Genomic DNA, 14,506 nt, shown 5'->3' on the forward strand with positions numbered 1-14,506 from the left:
TATGACATTACAATCCATGATCCAATTTGTTTTGACAGTAGCTAATTATTACGCAGGGCAGTAGCTTAAATTTGAAGTGACCATGCGGATATGAATCACGATCTCCTCTCTTGTCTCACCCCTTGACTACCATGTTAAATGCAGTTTCTGCAGGTGGATGATAATAAACTATTAAAAATGATTATTCATAATATGTGTGCAAGTTACGCGCTTTGAATCAAGATTTATACCAATTTATTTATTTATTTGACGTACCGCCACAGGCTGTCTTATGTGAGAGAAAGATGAAAAAAATTCCACCAAAGTGGATGATGGAGATATAGCCAAATGTTTGCTGTGAGTCGATGGTGGTAAGTCTAAACATTGAGTGTTGGCGAAAGAAAACTACAGTGCCATCGAAATTTCAAACTGCGCTACGCACTTCTTTCTACCTCCAGCGGATAGTAGGCAGCCACTTTAGGACAGAATGAGCCAAGAAGCACAGCTGTTCATGGAGGCAATGGCCTCAAATGAAGATAAATACAAACCGACCACACCTTCTTTCACATCGCCATCGGAACCACCTCTTGACGCTGCTAATTCGGACAGAAAGTCAACTGCATCGTCACAGCGACCCGTTCACACCGCTAGCATTCTTGAAGACGATCTGTTACCGGGAGTTCGCTTTGTAGTCAATCGCTTTACGCTATATGAGACCAAAACAGTGGGTACTCCAGGCTTATATTTGCTTGTTAACTTACTGATATTAACATGTCCTGTCAACTTAAGAGATACTATCTATTTGGTACGAACCACCACCAGAAGCGATACCGCGTTTTGAAGATAGACCGAACTTCACCCAAGGAATTAGTAGTCATTGAGGAAGATGCTTTATATACCCGTACAGAAGCTGAGCAACTACTGAAGATGATCATAGACGGCAATCGAAACTCCGGTGGATGTAGTGAAGTGCCTATGCAAATACATGGTATCATTGGCTTCATAAAGTTTACTCAGGGATGGTATATGTTGTTCATCACTCGGCGAAGTCAAGTTGCCCTCATCGGTGGACATTACATATATCACATTGACGAAACTAAGCTGGTTCCTATTGGTTTGCCTGTGAAGTATGATAAGAATTCAGATGAAGCAAGGTACGTTGCTTAACAGATTGTAGCGAAGTTTTGTTTTCTTGGTGATTAACTCTCACCATCCCAAACATCAGATACATTGCTATATTTCAGAATGTTGATATGACCAAGAACTTTTACTTTTCTTATACCTACGATCTTACAAACACGTTGCAAGTCAACATGACAAGACCGCCCTATACGCAATTGCAAAACGCGGCCAAAAAGGCAGAACTAAATAATGAATACAATCTCATGTTTGCTTGGAATCACTACTTGATGAAGGCAGGATTTGAAACCATTAATACTCAATCCAGCTGGATATTACCTATGGTCTATGGATTTGTAGACCAAGCAAGTTAGTCACCCTGATAGTGTCTTTCCGTAACCTGGATGTGCTGGCTAACATTGCTGTGATAGAAATCTCTGTTCTTGGCAGAAATATATTTGTTACCCTAATTGCTCGCAGATCTCGGTATTTTGCAGGTGCCAGATTTTTGAAACGAGGAGCCAATGATAAGGTGAGTGGACATGGAAGAATGGTTAGTGTGTTCAAAACTTTGTCTGATGAAGCGCATGTTAGGGATATGTTGCAAACGATGTCGAAACCGAACAGATCGTGGCAGAAATGGCTACAACGTCTTTCCATGTGGGGGATACGTTGTTCAACAATCCAAGGTATACCTCTTATGTCCAGCACCGTGGTTCTATCCCCTTGTTCTGGTCTCAAGATACTACCAACATGTCCCCAAAGCCAAAAATAGAGCGTAAGTCATGCCTGTCAGAACCAACATGATACAATGAGCAGTGGCTCACCATCGCCAATTTAGTTAATCTTGTCGATCCGTTTTTCTCTTCGGCGGCCCTGCATTTTGACAATCTGTTTAAACGGTATGGAGCTCCATGCATTGTTTTGAACTTGATTAAGGTGGGTTCTGAGTGACGGTATGTGCAAGCTGATGGGAATGAATACTGACCATGTATATATAGCAAAAAGAAAAGACCAAGCGAGAGTCCATTTTGGGTAAAGAGTTTGCAGAGGCTATACAGTATCTCAACCAATTTCTGCCTGATGAAAAGAAGATCAAATATATTGCGTGGGATATGTCAAGAGCATCTAAAAGTCCTGACCAAGATGTTATCCGTTACCTGGAAGATGTGGCAAAGGAGACTATGGAAGCTACTGGATTTTTTCACAGCGGAACAAAGAAGCCTACTGAACTAGATGAGGAGGCTAGTAGCAGCGATAGCAACTACAAATACCGGCACATCATATCGAGACAGCATGGAGTTCTGAGAACGAATTGCATTGATTGTTTGGATCGGACAAACGCAGCTCAATTTCTGATGGGTAAATGCGCACTTGGACATCAGCTGTACGCGCTCGGAATCGTGGCCACGCCAAATGTAGAATTCGACACAGACGTTGTGAATATTTTCACGGAAATGTATCATGATCATGGTGATACGATTGCCCTCCAATATGGTGGATCCCACCTTGTAAATACTATGGAAACATATCGCAAGATCAATCAGTGGACCAGTCACTCCCGGGATATGATCGAAACCATTCGACGATATTATACAAACGCATTCGTTGGTGAGTACCAGTTGTGGTTTTTTGAACCTATAGCAAACCATGACTAATGGCAGTCCATGCTGGTCAGACGCGGAAAAGCAAGACGCTATCAACTTGTTTTTAGGTAACTATGTATCTCAAGATGGAAAGCCTCCCTTGTGGGAACTAAGCAGTGACTACCATCTGCATAATGAGGACCCGAGGCTGCGAACAAAGAGAAGACAGTAAGTTTTTTGAATATTTTCTGGTTTGGTTTACAAAGCTAGGCATATCTATCTGACGCACTACATGTAGTTATCGAAAATGGTGGACACAGAACTTATTCCAAGATGAAGGAGGAGGCGATGAGGATGCTGTCGAATTCAAGGCACCCGCCGAGCTTCTAGCGCCAAACAGCGAAGTAGACGAAAGCGATCCGTTTAAAGGGTACTGGGTAGAGTACTATGAACCCAAACGACTGACCATGCTGGATACTTTATTTGCATACACTATGAACGGGACAGCAAAGTACAGACCGTATCGGCTTGCCCCTACCATTCGAGATGGCAAACAAATGTAAGATAACTGTCATAACCCTCCCCTATTTCATACGCTACTATGCAATCAAGTCCTAACTGTTTACGTGAAGTGAAACCTTTGACTATAGCCCGTTTACAGTTCGTCATCTACGAGGTACTTTGCGACCCAGGACTGGCAAAAAGGAAATGGTCAGCGAAGACGTGGTTCAGGCTGTCGAACCAAACCAGCGTGAAAAAGCAGGACCCTGGTCCATGGAAGGATTGGTCACACGTAGCCTTGATCCCAACATCAATGAGGATGAGTACAAGGAATACAAGCGCTACACTAAGCAATTCAATAATGTAGACCGCTTGACTGCAGTGACTCAATTCGATGACCACCCTTCGTCTACTCACCCTGAGTATCAGAATTACTTGAACTATGTGAACCGAAATGACCTGGAAAATAATCCCACGGCGTTGCAAACACTTCCCATTGATAAACAAGTGTACTCCACCTACATTGACGTACCCAGCAGGGCAGTGGCGGTTCAGCTCAGTCGTCACGTGGGAAGCTATGTGCAAGGCAATGCGCGGCAACGATATGAAGGGTATGCCACCTATGCTCGAACGGGAAGATTTCCTGCAACCACTCGAGAGACTTCAGATGAATCTCTCAAGCCGCCTTCCAATGAAATTTCTGATGCCAAACTAAAATAAAATGGGATTTGCACAGTGAAGAAACTGTCAGTCCTTGTTACTTTTCGACTGTGTGTCATGCTATATAAACAATGTGACTCTAATGTAACGTGTTTTTATCTGCGTCCTTGCCGTTGCAAACTGTAGCGTTGTAGTTTCGCCTCCCTTTGTGAGTAAATAAACCAGTTTTACAAGCAGTTTAAGAGATGTTAATATGAAGGCTGGACACCAAGTGAGATGAAAATGATGATGTTTTATGTTAGATTCTCGATATGGCCTTTTATGTCTCATTAAACCATCTTACCGAATCGTAGGGCACCTCGATCGGTCCAGTATCGTAATCCAATATTTGAAACTCAGCCATGAGATTGGTTCAAGCACGGGGAAGGTTAAAAGGCTATGAAACGGAGACTGTCGTAAGCAATATGCTCCCTCGTCTTTCTCATTTGACGCAGTCATTTACTCGATCTAACCATACTCTTAATAACGCAATGACTGAAAAAGCTACTTATGCTGCCGGTTGTTTCTGGTGAGTGCATGCCGGCCATGGCCACAAAGGGCTGACAAATCCTGTCAATGACACACTCACCGACATCACTCTATAGGGGTGTAGAACACTTGTATGTCAAGCACTTTAAGAAGGACGGTATCACCACTCGTGTAGGGTACATTGGTGGTGATTTAGATAACCCAACGTATCGTCAAGTGTGTGGCGGAGACACCAATCATGCCGAAGCCCTCGAAGTGACCTTTGACCCTAGCAAGGTGTCATACGCTACCCTCACTGAGTTCTTCTACCGAATGCACGATCCTACTACACTTAACTACCAAGGTCCTGACCGAGGAACCCAATGTAAGGAAGCGCAGTGCTCTTGGTCATTGATGACGAATACTAACTCACCATTGCGACAGACCGATCGGCTATATTTTACCACTCCGAAGAGCAAAAGCAGACAGCCGAGAAAGTCACTGCTGAAGTACAGGAGAAACATTACAAAGGAAAACCCATTGTGACTCAAATTATTCCCGCTGGCAAATTTTACACGGCCGAAGAATATCATCAAAAGTACCTGGACAGAAATCCCGGTGGATACGAGGTAAGGAAGCCCGAGTGGCCTTGTTAAAGGTGCAGGCATTGGAGATTTATACTGACTGATACGCTCGCTCTCTTAGTGTCCTACTCACTTTTTGCGCTGGTAAATGGGAGCCTAGCGGCTTCTCAATTTTGGACTGTCGTGACTGTCAATAGTGAAATCGCACTGTGAAAGAAAATTTTTTTTGTGTCTATAAAAAAGCCGGCAAAGTGGGCAAATCCAATGTTTCTCTATCATCAGTAGAGAATTCTTATCTGTGCGAGTACCTCCTAGAGGACTCAACATATAAAGTTTTTTCATGTAATGATGAAGTCGGTATTTGGATGAAATGCTTTGTGATTTCAAAAAGCCAGCCAACAACGCACTTCTGATCCATGAATCATTCTCCCTACTCTTATACAAACCATAATTTATATAAAAAAAAAAGAAAAAAAAAAACAAAAACTAAGGGTGTATTAAGCTGTGCCTACTACATAGTGTCATTGGTAGTGGCATCATGTGTCAAGTGAATGGAGTCTTCTTCAAGCTCACTGTCGGCTAGATCGCTGTCGGTCAAGAGATCTCGGTCATGTAGCTCGGATGGAGTAGTGGCGGGAACGGGAGATGTCATGCTGGAGGGGGTGCGTACCACGCCGTCGCTAGCTCCTCCTTCCAACGATGAATATGGGAAGATATCGATATCTGAGAGCCTTCGGTTACCTCCAGGTTGAGAAGACTGGAAAGGAGTCTGCGCCAGCGCAAGCTATACATACACCAAGGATTCATTATCATCACAGTCAAGTTTCTTTCTATTTTCTCCACCGGTACATACCTGTTCGAGTTCATACGATAAGGCGGCTTGAAGTTGGGGTAGCTCATACAGACATCGATGAATGATGTCTGGTAGAGCTTGAGGACTGTGAGAGGTGATAACGTTGGCGCTTCCAAATGGATTCTCCATGAGAACTTTGTCATCGGGATCATGCATTCGTTGGCGCAGATCTTTTATCATGTACTCGTATTCATCAATCCGTTCCAGAGCTTCTTCAATATCATCATCTTGTTTATCCAAAAAGTTAGTGACCGGTCCTGGAGATATTCGGACATCATAATACACATAGATTTGATCGTCAAAGTCCACATAGAATAGACAGGGCACATTTTGTCCCGGTACAATGGCGTACGACCCTACAAAAATGGGGCATCAATACCAAAGATCTGCAGACATGGCGAACCCCACCCACGACTCACCTGCTGTGAAAGCACATACTCTGCCTTCAAAGGCAAATTTAACCAGTTGAAACTTGGTAGCGGCATTTTGGCTACTATCCGTAGGGGTAGAACTTCGCTGGCTCCAGTCGATCATGTAGGTGACACCATTCCAAGCACAAGCGACAAAGAGATCATTCTCAACTTCGACCTTCTGTTCGCTTAGCCAAGAGTCTTCTAGGCCGTTATATTCACTTCCTCGTCTCGAGCCATTATGCTCAGAGTCACTGAAATCTTCCAACTCATCGTCTCCGTCAGCGGCACTGGCTTCGCCGTCAGGTGGATTGCCGCTCACTATTCCTAAAATTTTTGAGATAGTTGATCCCATAGTAACTGTAACATCATCTAGACTAGGTACGTGCCGAAGAGAATGGTCGTCCTCATTATCACTATCTCCGTTTTCCGACACACTAACTGATGTGGTGGCAACGGGTGAAGGCGCCGAAGACAAGTCATTGATGGACGCTGTGGCAGAAGAGTTGTATCTTGCCGCTCTCATATAAGGCGAGGGGAATCTAAGCTGTGGCGATGATGCGTGCGAGGAAAAGGCTGGGGTACTGACGCCACTTCTGAAACGGCCGTGAGTGGCATGAGAAGACGAGTGGTTACCAAGTCTCAGAGGGTTGCTATGAGGGTTGAGGGTAGCCAAACTGAACAGCTTGTGCGTGACAAACAGGTCGTATTCAGAACTTTCTTTCGATAACAGATTGTAAACCGTGAACTTTCCTACAATCCGAACGGAAGATCGTGGTCAGCACGAATGGGAAAAAGATTTTCAATATCTAGTTGGGCGGTGGAAATCAGTGGTACTCACCGTCCATACTGAGCATGCCAACAACATCAGCTTGCACATCATCAACAATCTCGCTATCAATATCGTCCAGGGACCGTCGTCGATGCCGCCGTTTTCCCATGACAATTTCTGTCGCAACCAAGCCTTTGATTTCATCACCTACAACAGCATCGCCGTCAACTACTGGCCAGCTTTGAACGACATAGCTCGAACTTTTGATCTCTACAGGAGGTGTTGAAATGGAAGAAGACGGCTTGGATTTATCCAGAACGTCAGGTCCGATGGCGTGCGTACTGGAAGCTCGTCGTAACAAAGGGCGAATAGTGCCACTCGTTAGGCGACGTGTCTTGGCCATGGGTGGTTCATCCGTCATAAACTGTGTTGCCTTTGGTGTGACTGATAAGCCGTACATCTCTTCACTACAATCGTCGCCGTCGATCAATTTGGTCAAACTCTTTTCAATATCAACAGGTGATCGGTCAAAGGAGTGGTTTGGCGGACGTTGTGAGATCTCAGGGCTATCAAACTGATAGGTGGAGATGTCACCAACTGGGTCATTAGATCGTCGGTAATGGCTGTTGCTAACATAATGCCGTGTGAAATCAGGATTATAGCGATCGCCTTTTTGGTCAATGATAGTAAAGGTATTTCCAGGTTGAGCAACTAGTAGCAAAGGCTCATTTGGATAGTTTGGGTGCACAGTGGTGGACAAAGATGTAATCTACAGAGTGAAAAAAAGGTTACCAGGTAGCTCGATAAACAGGCATTCTCTTGTTCAAATCATCATGTCAACTTACCTGGCCATCAAATATCCACATGTCTTTCTCAATAATAGTGGTTGTGGTTGTGGGCTTGACATTATTCTCGTCATTGCTTTCAACATCGTCTTTCGGCTTGACTTTATTCTTGTCCCTTTTCCCCCACCCGGTGCTGATTTTTGATATGGCACTCAAATCCTTCGCATCCTCCTTGGTTAACGTCCGTGACGGTGGTAGAGGGCGCTCTTTTGCCAAGCTCAAAGTGCTTTGAGTAATATTAGAGAGAGATGACTTCATTGATTTTCCGGCTAATGGATTGGGACGGGTATACAGATTAGGTGTAGTGGAGGTAGATGAAGTAGAGGTCGAAGTGGATTGAGGTCCAGCAGTCGTATTAGATTTGGAGATGTCGTCCAAATTTGTTTTCTTAAGTTCAAAAGAATGCAAAATTCGATCGGTTCGAGCCAAAACGACTTCGTTCCTTCCGTCACCATCGATATCTGCAATAATAATTTTGTTCACGTTGACTGGAACTTTCACCGTGTGAATTGGTGCTATATGCTCCATGACCATTTCTTGATCGTCTTTGCCAAGCTGACTCTTTGCACGGCTGGTTTTTTGACCATTTTGAGCATTGGCCATAGCATTTCGAAAACTATGCAAAGTAGCCGTGTCTGAACCTCGGCGACTATGTTGTAAATACTCTTCAACGGTCATAAGGTTGTTGGCCTGCACCGAAGATGACCGCCTGGTCGCGTCAATGTTATCCAGATCAAATATATGGGCTTGGCCTTCAGCATTGATACACACGACCGAGTTCTGGTAGTAGGCATCAGAAGATGCATTAGAATTGATATACGGTCGATAGCCGCTTTCACTTTCGAGCTTACCTTGCCGCTATTTCGAGCATCCCCAATGGCAAGACAAGTGATCTATTCAGCGCAAAAGTTAGTACGAGGCAATATGACAGGATAGAGGCAATAATGCAAGCTCACCGTGCCAAGACCTCGGCAAAAGTAAGTTGGCAGGCCATTGGGACAATCGCCTTTAAATATAGCGAGATCTCCGTTGAGATTGCCAATAACAAATTCATTGTCCTGCGCGGAGGAAAGGTAAAGCGTTATTAGACTTGAAGAAAGCGGAAGTTCAGTGGCAAACACGAAAGTCTTACCCCGTCATTATCTGCATCACCAACAACGAGGGCATGAGGGTTCATATTTCCACCGAACGACCATCGCAGGCGATTGACAAGCGATACGGTCCTCATGCTGGCATTGAGCGGGGGAAGACCTGGTTAAATTTTTCCCTTTTGCAACTTTTGGATTTTAGGTTCCAGCTGTGATCTCTGTTATGGGCCATTTTGCTATTATGAAATCTGTTTCGTTGTAAATACCATAATGAAATGACATAGCATATGTTTCTTTCAGCTATCACTGCCATATGGTGGTAATCTATTGCAACTGAAGTGCCAATTTACTACCGGCGTGATCATAAAGCCCCATTGTATTCGCAGAACAAAGTATTAAAGAAGGAGTTGATTAAGCATCATTTATATCATAAGATAGTCTTAACAAATGAAAGAGTATTTTAGAGGGGCGTGAAAATTATTGAGTGCATGACACATGAAAACTCTTAGAAGAGTAGATAACACTTCAGTTGGGTTAGACAGAGGTATTGAGCGATAATTGCATAGAACAGTGAAAGGAAGAATACAGTGACTTGATAATGGTGACTATTTCTCAAGGCTGGGAGATCCTGTTTCAGCGACTAGTTTCTGGCAGCGTAAGCCTTCCAAGAGTTGCCGTAGTACTTGGAAATCAATTGGCTTGCTCACGTAGCCTTTCATTCCCTTACTAAGACAGATTTCACGATCACCACTCATAGCTTGAGCGGTAACGGCAATGATAGGTGCAGCAATAACAGCGGCTCCAAATGTATGCCTTTGGTATTCTAAAATTTGTCGTGTGGCTTCAAATCCATCGCATATAGGCATTTGTAAATCCATTAAGATGACATCGAACGAATCCTTTTGTAACGTCGACTTTGTAGTATTGGCACGGACATAGATATCGATGGCTTCTTGACCGTTGTCGGCGACTTCATAAACGTATTTAAGTTTCTGCATCATTCGACATATTAATGCTTGATTAAGCTTGTTGTCTTCCACACAGAGTACTCGAAATGGTCTATGAGCGCCTTCATATTGAGCTAGAATGCTCTCAATTTCAGAAACGTTCATCACAGGATAGGGAGAGATAGCCTCTGTTGGTGAGGAGAAATTCGCTATTAGTTCGTCTTTGGTATGAGCTGGAAGAGTTTGAGCGAGCGGAATCGGGATGGTAGGCACTAGCTGTGGGCGTACGTTCTTCGTATCCGAGCCATTGGTTGGCGCCACGGTGCTGTCAGGGTGCTGATCCACAGGTTCCAACGGTAGCTCCAAGTAAAACTCACTGCCGATCTCTGGCTTAGATACTAGGCCAACCTTACCGCCCATGAGATGAGCCAAAGTGTGACTGACAGCCAATCCTAAACCTAAACAAACGCTTGTTAGAAGAAGTCCTGTGCAAAACCAGATATAGAAACGATGCCTTACCAATTCCGCCGTTGTTTCGGCTGAGCGAATCGTCGCCTTGCACAAATTTTTCAAAAATAAGTTGCTGTCTGTCAATGGGTATACCAATACCTATCAATGACATTAGATGTTAGCAATGGATGACATATTTCAACAAGAAAGAAAAATGCGTTCTACTTACCAGTATCGGTGACGCCAACTTTAACAGAGATATTTCCATCCTCATGGACCTCAATCAGGGATACATTGACAGAGACTTCACCTTTGGACGTGTACTTGCACGCATTACTTACAAAGTTTCTCAAGATTTGTTTGATCTTTATAACATCGCCGATAGCCCATTTTGGAAGGCTAGGATCAAATTTGACGAAGAAACCAAGGTTTTTTTCCTTGAAGCGTGGAGCATACGATTGAGTAACATCGCTGATAGCATCCTCAAGGTTGAACGAAGCCTTTTCAAGGTGAACCTCGCCGCGTTCAAGTTTGGAAAAATCCAATAGATCATTGATAATAGTAGTAAGAGTCTTAGTAGCCTGGTTGGCTTCTTGAAGCATTTGCGATTGTTCACTCGAGAGGTCTGTGTCGAGCAAGAGATTAATGACACCAGAAATACCGTGTAAAGGAGTTCGTACTAAAAATTCATTGTCAGTAAGTATGAAGTCACGACTTTGGGCCATATGTCGGAATTTCATCCTTACCTTCGTGGGATACGTTTGCAAGCAGCAAACTCTTCTTTTTATCGCTTTCTTCGGCAAGACGCTTAGCTTGCTCCAATTGAGAGTTTCTATAACGGGCCTCACGACCATCAATGCGAAGCATGCGATTCTTCCATGTCTTGAGCGATTCTTGGAACACAGACAAGGTGGTCAACAATAGCTCGGGATTGACGTGTGTGCTCCAGCTGGAGGATGTGCCTTCGATAGTTTCAGTCCATTTTTGAAAACTAGTTCTGGGCATGAGGACGTCATTCTGGCGTCCATTATAGGCTTGAATGGTCATTGTGTCTCCCGACTTCATTGGTTCGCCCTGAGATAGTGAAAAAATTAGTGAGACTGTCACTAGGCAAATGCCAAGTAAACGCCAACTGTAAAAGTGTACTGTACTAACCGCCCACGTAACGTTCATAATTTGTTCTTGTCTACATATGACGGCGAAGTCGATGCCATCATCACTTAGTGGAAAGTAAATGGCACCACTGAGAGCTCTAGTGCTTTCCATGCCTTGAAAATCTTTGGCAATGCAGCTGCTGACAACGGTCTTCTTAAGTCGAACGGATTGAAGGTATTGTACAAATCGTGTCAATGCATCCGGATCGGGAATAAGGGCTGGATTGGGAACAACAATAGATCGACCCTGAATCATAAAGAGCATATAGTCTGCACCGAAAAGTTTGCATACTGTGGGACCAGCCACTCGAACAAATCGCTCGTACATTCTAGCCCAATCTTCTGTACTTCTTCGGTCGTGATCAGGTCTTCGGCGAAATTTGCCGGATCTTTGTGAAGTAACGGACGAGCTACGGGATGTCTGTCTCTTGACTGCATTGACATCGATATGCAAGTTTTCAAGTCGTTCAGCGACGGATTTGTCAAAATAGTCGCGCTCATCGCATGAGGAACAGTATTCATCTTCTGGTGAGTCCACACTAGTATCAGCTGGAGAGTCATTCACCTTCGTCGCTGTTGGCTCTGGCGGTGCTTTTTGTGAAGCATTACGTGAGCCAGTCCAATACTGTTCAGCAAGCTGTCGCACTTGATGCGTTTGATCAAAACGTTCCTTGTTGATCATATTTTCGAGATGTGTAGATATCAACGTACTGAGATAAGAGCATGCCGTTCTCGCCTGGAAAGTGACGGGCAATGCGAACATATGGTGACTTTTTTTTTTCCGAGTGGGAGGGAATAGAGGTAATTAGTGACAAAGGAAAGGTAGAGTAGATTTAGTTCAGGTCAATGGATACTTTACCAGCATATCAAACCCCAAAGTCGGCCATAAACAGTAACAGCTAAAGACATGGACGAATTTACACCCATATGCTTTAGATAAATTAAGTGAACTGGACTCATAGCTCTTAAATGACAGAAAGTCAAGTCCAATGGGCGTGTGGCTTTAGATCGGCTGGCCGAACCTTTACCATTGGCTTGCAATAAGGAGCTGGTAAGAGCACCTCGATCGCAGAGATATCTAGATTTGTTAAGCAAATAGAGGTCTCTAAGATAGGAGTAAAAATAATAATGATTAAAACAACGGGTTGGTGGCGTTTAAATGTGTGAATAGCGTCTATGGCTTACCTTGCTTGCTTGGGGATATCAGTGTGTGGAAAGTGAATGCCCATATACGATTCAGCATCGCTATCCATGGCCAGGGTTTCAGCTATAGTAGAAAGGTTAGACTCTTGAACCATTTGGATGCAGCAAGCAGACACTTATCGCACATACCCACTACAACGCCATTCCAATCTTCATCGAATTGGTACATCATGACTCTTTCATAAGAAGTGACATGTTGAACGTAGCGTACAGCCAAGCTGCATAGATCTTGGATATTCTTTGCGGTCTCAAAAGTGTGTACCAGGGTATTCAATCCAAAGAAAAACTTGTCATAGGCCACTTCAGCAAGTCGATTGTAGACTTCTAATTCCAATATGAGTAGATTGGGATTTCTTTGCGATTTGTGCATGGAGCAATAGAATTGTCGTTTGTGAGGGTTGATAGACTGCTCTGCGTCTGAATCATCATCATCGTCAGACAAGTCGTTCCACAAACCATTTAGATAGTCGTCTTGGCCGGTGGTCTGGCCAGACGGCGTCGACGACGCTGTCGAAAACGACGCTCTAGACTCCGTTTTTTCAGAATAGTAACCAATATCACTGTCATGAGAGGCGGGAGAAGCAGCCTCCACGCTTTGTCGATGATCTTGTAAAATGTCGGCGAACCGTTTTGATCGATAAAAGATAGAGGTATCGAGTTCCAGTACGAAACTGGAGGGTCCAACCTTGGAGGCATCTGTCATGGAAAGCAACAGTGTGAGTATGAAACTGTTGGCTATGGATGGGGTGTCTTGTTGGTCATTTACCTCGCAACGCATCTATATGTTTATAAAATCTATCACGTTGATAATCTGAAAGCAACTTTTTGAAACTTTTCAATTCGAAGAGGTGATTAGGCTGTATATGGGGTAAACCAATCAAATCTGGGGTATTATCAGAGAGATATTCTATCTTCAAATTCGATAGCGATAGGGCGATCAGTGCTCCATGATGCTGGATTGCGCCAGGGATATGAATGGGTTCTGAAAAAAAAAAAGCGATATTTTTTATTAGCGGATTATTTAAGATTGCCATGTTAAAAAAGAAGGCAATTTTTTTTTTAGAGCGGTTATTTCCCATACCTTGATCACAAGGGACAAAGTTGCCTTCATGTTTGACATGGAGAACGTCCTCTCTCATGGAAATCAAATTTTCAGAGTCTGGCTCCATTTGATATTACGAAAACCAGGTGAAAAGAGTGTTTTGGTTCAGTGTGTGGTCTCAGGAAAAGAGTGAGAAGAGGGGAAAGAAGTGGGCCGACAAAAAAGAAACGGGGTGCACAAATTGGTCTAGCGGCTGAAAAGTTTAGTAGACCCCCACCGTCGGGACTGTTGTCAGTTTTAGGAAATTGGAGGGTTGGATCTGCGCTTTGTGTCCTGAGCAAAATAACTTCCATTTGCTTCTCAATCTTCTGCCTGCCAGTCAATCTCTGACGCTGCAATCAATACAACCTACGAGCATTCCCACTCGAAAGGCAAATACGCTGAGGATTTCAACTAAACTACTTTGAGACATGCTTACCCACCTTTAGGCTCAATTTCCCTAAAGTCAGCCGGAAATCACACCAATCAAGACACAACGTCGCTTATTCGGTAGTTGTGTGGACTAAAGCGTTTTGCGTTTACTACTTTCGACAAATTGGAAAGTGCGCCCGGAAGTTGGATTTGTTTATGGTTTATACCAGCGGATGGTGTCTTGAAAATCAGCTAGCAGTGGGGATGCCGACACTCTCCAGAAATTTTGCCCAGACCCTCGGTCTCAGACTCAGCGGAAAAAGTACAATCATTAGCGTTTCACACAACATGGAAAAATTTGTCTGACCCAGAATGGCCAATTTTTAAAACCCCAT

General features: G+C 43.9%; 4 protein-coding genes across 4 annotated transcripts; 2 read left to right on the forward strand and 2 right to left on the reverse strand.

Moving 5' to 3' along the window:
* The first annotated feature begins 304 nt into the window (after nt 1-304).
* K450DRAFT_252712 (uncharacterized protein) lies at nt 305-4,072 on the forward strand. Its single transcript, XM_051590924.1, has 10 exons — nt 305-703; nt 769-1,133; nt 1,205-1,467; nt 1,530-1,630; nt 1,693-1,876; nt 1,940-2,037; nt 2,100-2,709; nt 2,777-2,912; nt 2,983-3,243; nt 3,317-4,072. The coding sequence occupies exons 1-10, from the start codon at nt 467-469 to the stop codon at nt 3,903-3,905; spliced, it is 2,844 nt and encodes a 947-aa protein (XP_051442346.1). The 5' UTR covers nt 305-466; the 3' UTR covers nt 3,906-4,072.
* Nucleotides 4,073-4,304: 232 nt separating this feature from the next.
* Nucleotides 4,305-5,334, forward strand: K450DRAFT_252720 (uncharacterized protein). The gene is made up of 4 exons (XM_051590925.1): nt 4,305-4,413; nt 4,490-4,737; nt 4,797-4,981; nt 5,058-5,334. Exons 1-4 carry the CDS (start codon nt 4,310-4,312, stop codon nt 5,082-5,084), a joined length of 564 nt encoding a protein of 187 aa, XP_051442347.1. The 5' UTR covers nt 4,305-4,309; the 3' UTR covers nt 5,085-5,334.
* Nucleotides 5,335-8,599: 3,265 nt separating this feature from the next.
* Nucleotides 8,600-9,060, reverse strand: K450DRAFT_252728 (uncharacterized protein). Its single transcript, XM_051590926.1, has 2 exons — nt 8,949-9,060; nt 8,600-8,874 (listed from the first exon to the last, which is right to left on the reverse strand). Exons 1-2 carry the CDS (start codon nt 9,042-9,044, stop codon nt 8,710-8,712), a joined length of 261 nt encoding a protein of 86 aa, XP_051442348.1. The 5' UTR covers nt 9,045-9,060; the 3' UTR covers nt 8,600-8,709.
* Nucleotides 9,061-9,297: 237 nt separating this feature from the next.
* Nucleotides 9,298-13,914, reverse strand: K450DRAFT_252734 (uncharacterized protein). The gene is made up of 11 exons (XM_051590927.1): nt 13,740-13,914; nt 13,425-13,640; nt 12,788-13,354; nt 12,641-12,722; nt 12,315-12,560; nt 12,167-12,225; nt 11,457-12,100; nt 11,048-11,375; nt 10,531-10,980; nt 10,371-10,460; nt 9,298-10,303 (listed from the first exon to the last, which is right to left on the reverse strand). The coding sequence occupies exons 1-11, from the start codon at nt 13,825-13,827 to the stop codon at nt 9,510-9,512; spliced, it is 3,564 nt and encodes a 1,187-aa protein (XP_051442349.1). The 5' UTR covers nt 13,828-13,914; the 3' UTR covers nt 9,298-9,509.
* Nucleotides 13,915-14,506: the final 592 nt, after the last annotated feature.

This window comes from Umbelopsis ramanniana (genome assembly GCF_025399195.1).
Source record: "Umbelopsis ramanniana AG unplaced genomic scaffold K450scaffold_51, whole genome shotgun sequence".
Taxonomy (NCBI): domain Eukaryota; kingdom Fungi; phylum Mucoromycota; class Umbelopsidomycetes; order Umbelopsidales; family Umbelopsidaceae; genus Umbelopsis; species Umbelopsis ramanniana.

Coding starts and splice junctions, on each gene's coding strand:
- K450DRAFT_252734 (XM_051590927.1), bottom strand. CDS start 13,827: ATGGAGCCAGACTCTGAAAATTTGATTTCCATGAGAGAGGACGTTCTC. Junction 12,101..12,166: donor AACGGCATGCTCTTATCTCA/GTACGTTGATAT, acceptor AAACGCATCAAG/TGCGACAGCTTGCTGAACAG. Junction 11,376..11,456: donor TTATGAACGTTACGTGGGCG/GTTAGTACAGTA, acceptor TCACTATCTCAG/GGCGAACCAATGAAGTCGGG.
- K450DRAFT_252720 (XM_051590925.1), top strand. CDS start 4,310: ATGCTCCCTCGTCTTTCTCATTTGACGCAGTCATTTACTCGATCTAAC. Junction 4,414..4,489: donor TATGCTGCCGGTTGTTTCTG/GTGAGTGCATGC, acceptor ATCACTCTATAG/GGGTGTAGAACACTTGTATG. Junction 4,738..4,796: donor TCCTGACCGAGGAACCCAAT/GTAAGGAAGCGC, acceptor CCATTGCGACAG/ACCGATCGGCTATATTTTAC.
- K450DRAFT_252728 (XM_051590926.1), bottom strand. CDS start 9,044: ATGAGGACCGTATCGCTTGTCAATCGCCTGCGATGGTCGTTCGGTGGA. Junction 8,875..8,948: donor GTGATGCAGATAATGACGGG/GTAAGACTTTCG, acceptor TCCTCCGCGCAG/GACAATGAATTTGTTATTGG.
- K450DRAFT_252712 (XM_051590924.1), top strand. CDS start 467: ATGAGCCAAGAAGCACAGCTGTTCATGGAGGCAATGGCCTCAAATGAA. Junction 1,134..1,204: donor AAGAATTCAGATGAAGCAAG/GTACGTTGCTTA, acceptor CCCAAACATCAG/ATACATTGCTATATTTCAGA. Junction 2,038..2,099: donor TTGTTTTGAACTTGATTAAG/GTGGGTTCTGAG, acceptor ATGTATATATAG/CAAAAAGAAAAGACCAAGCG.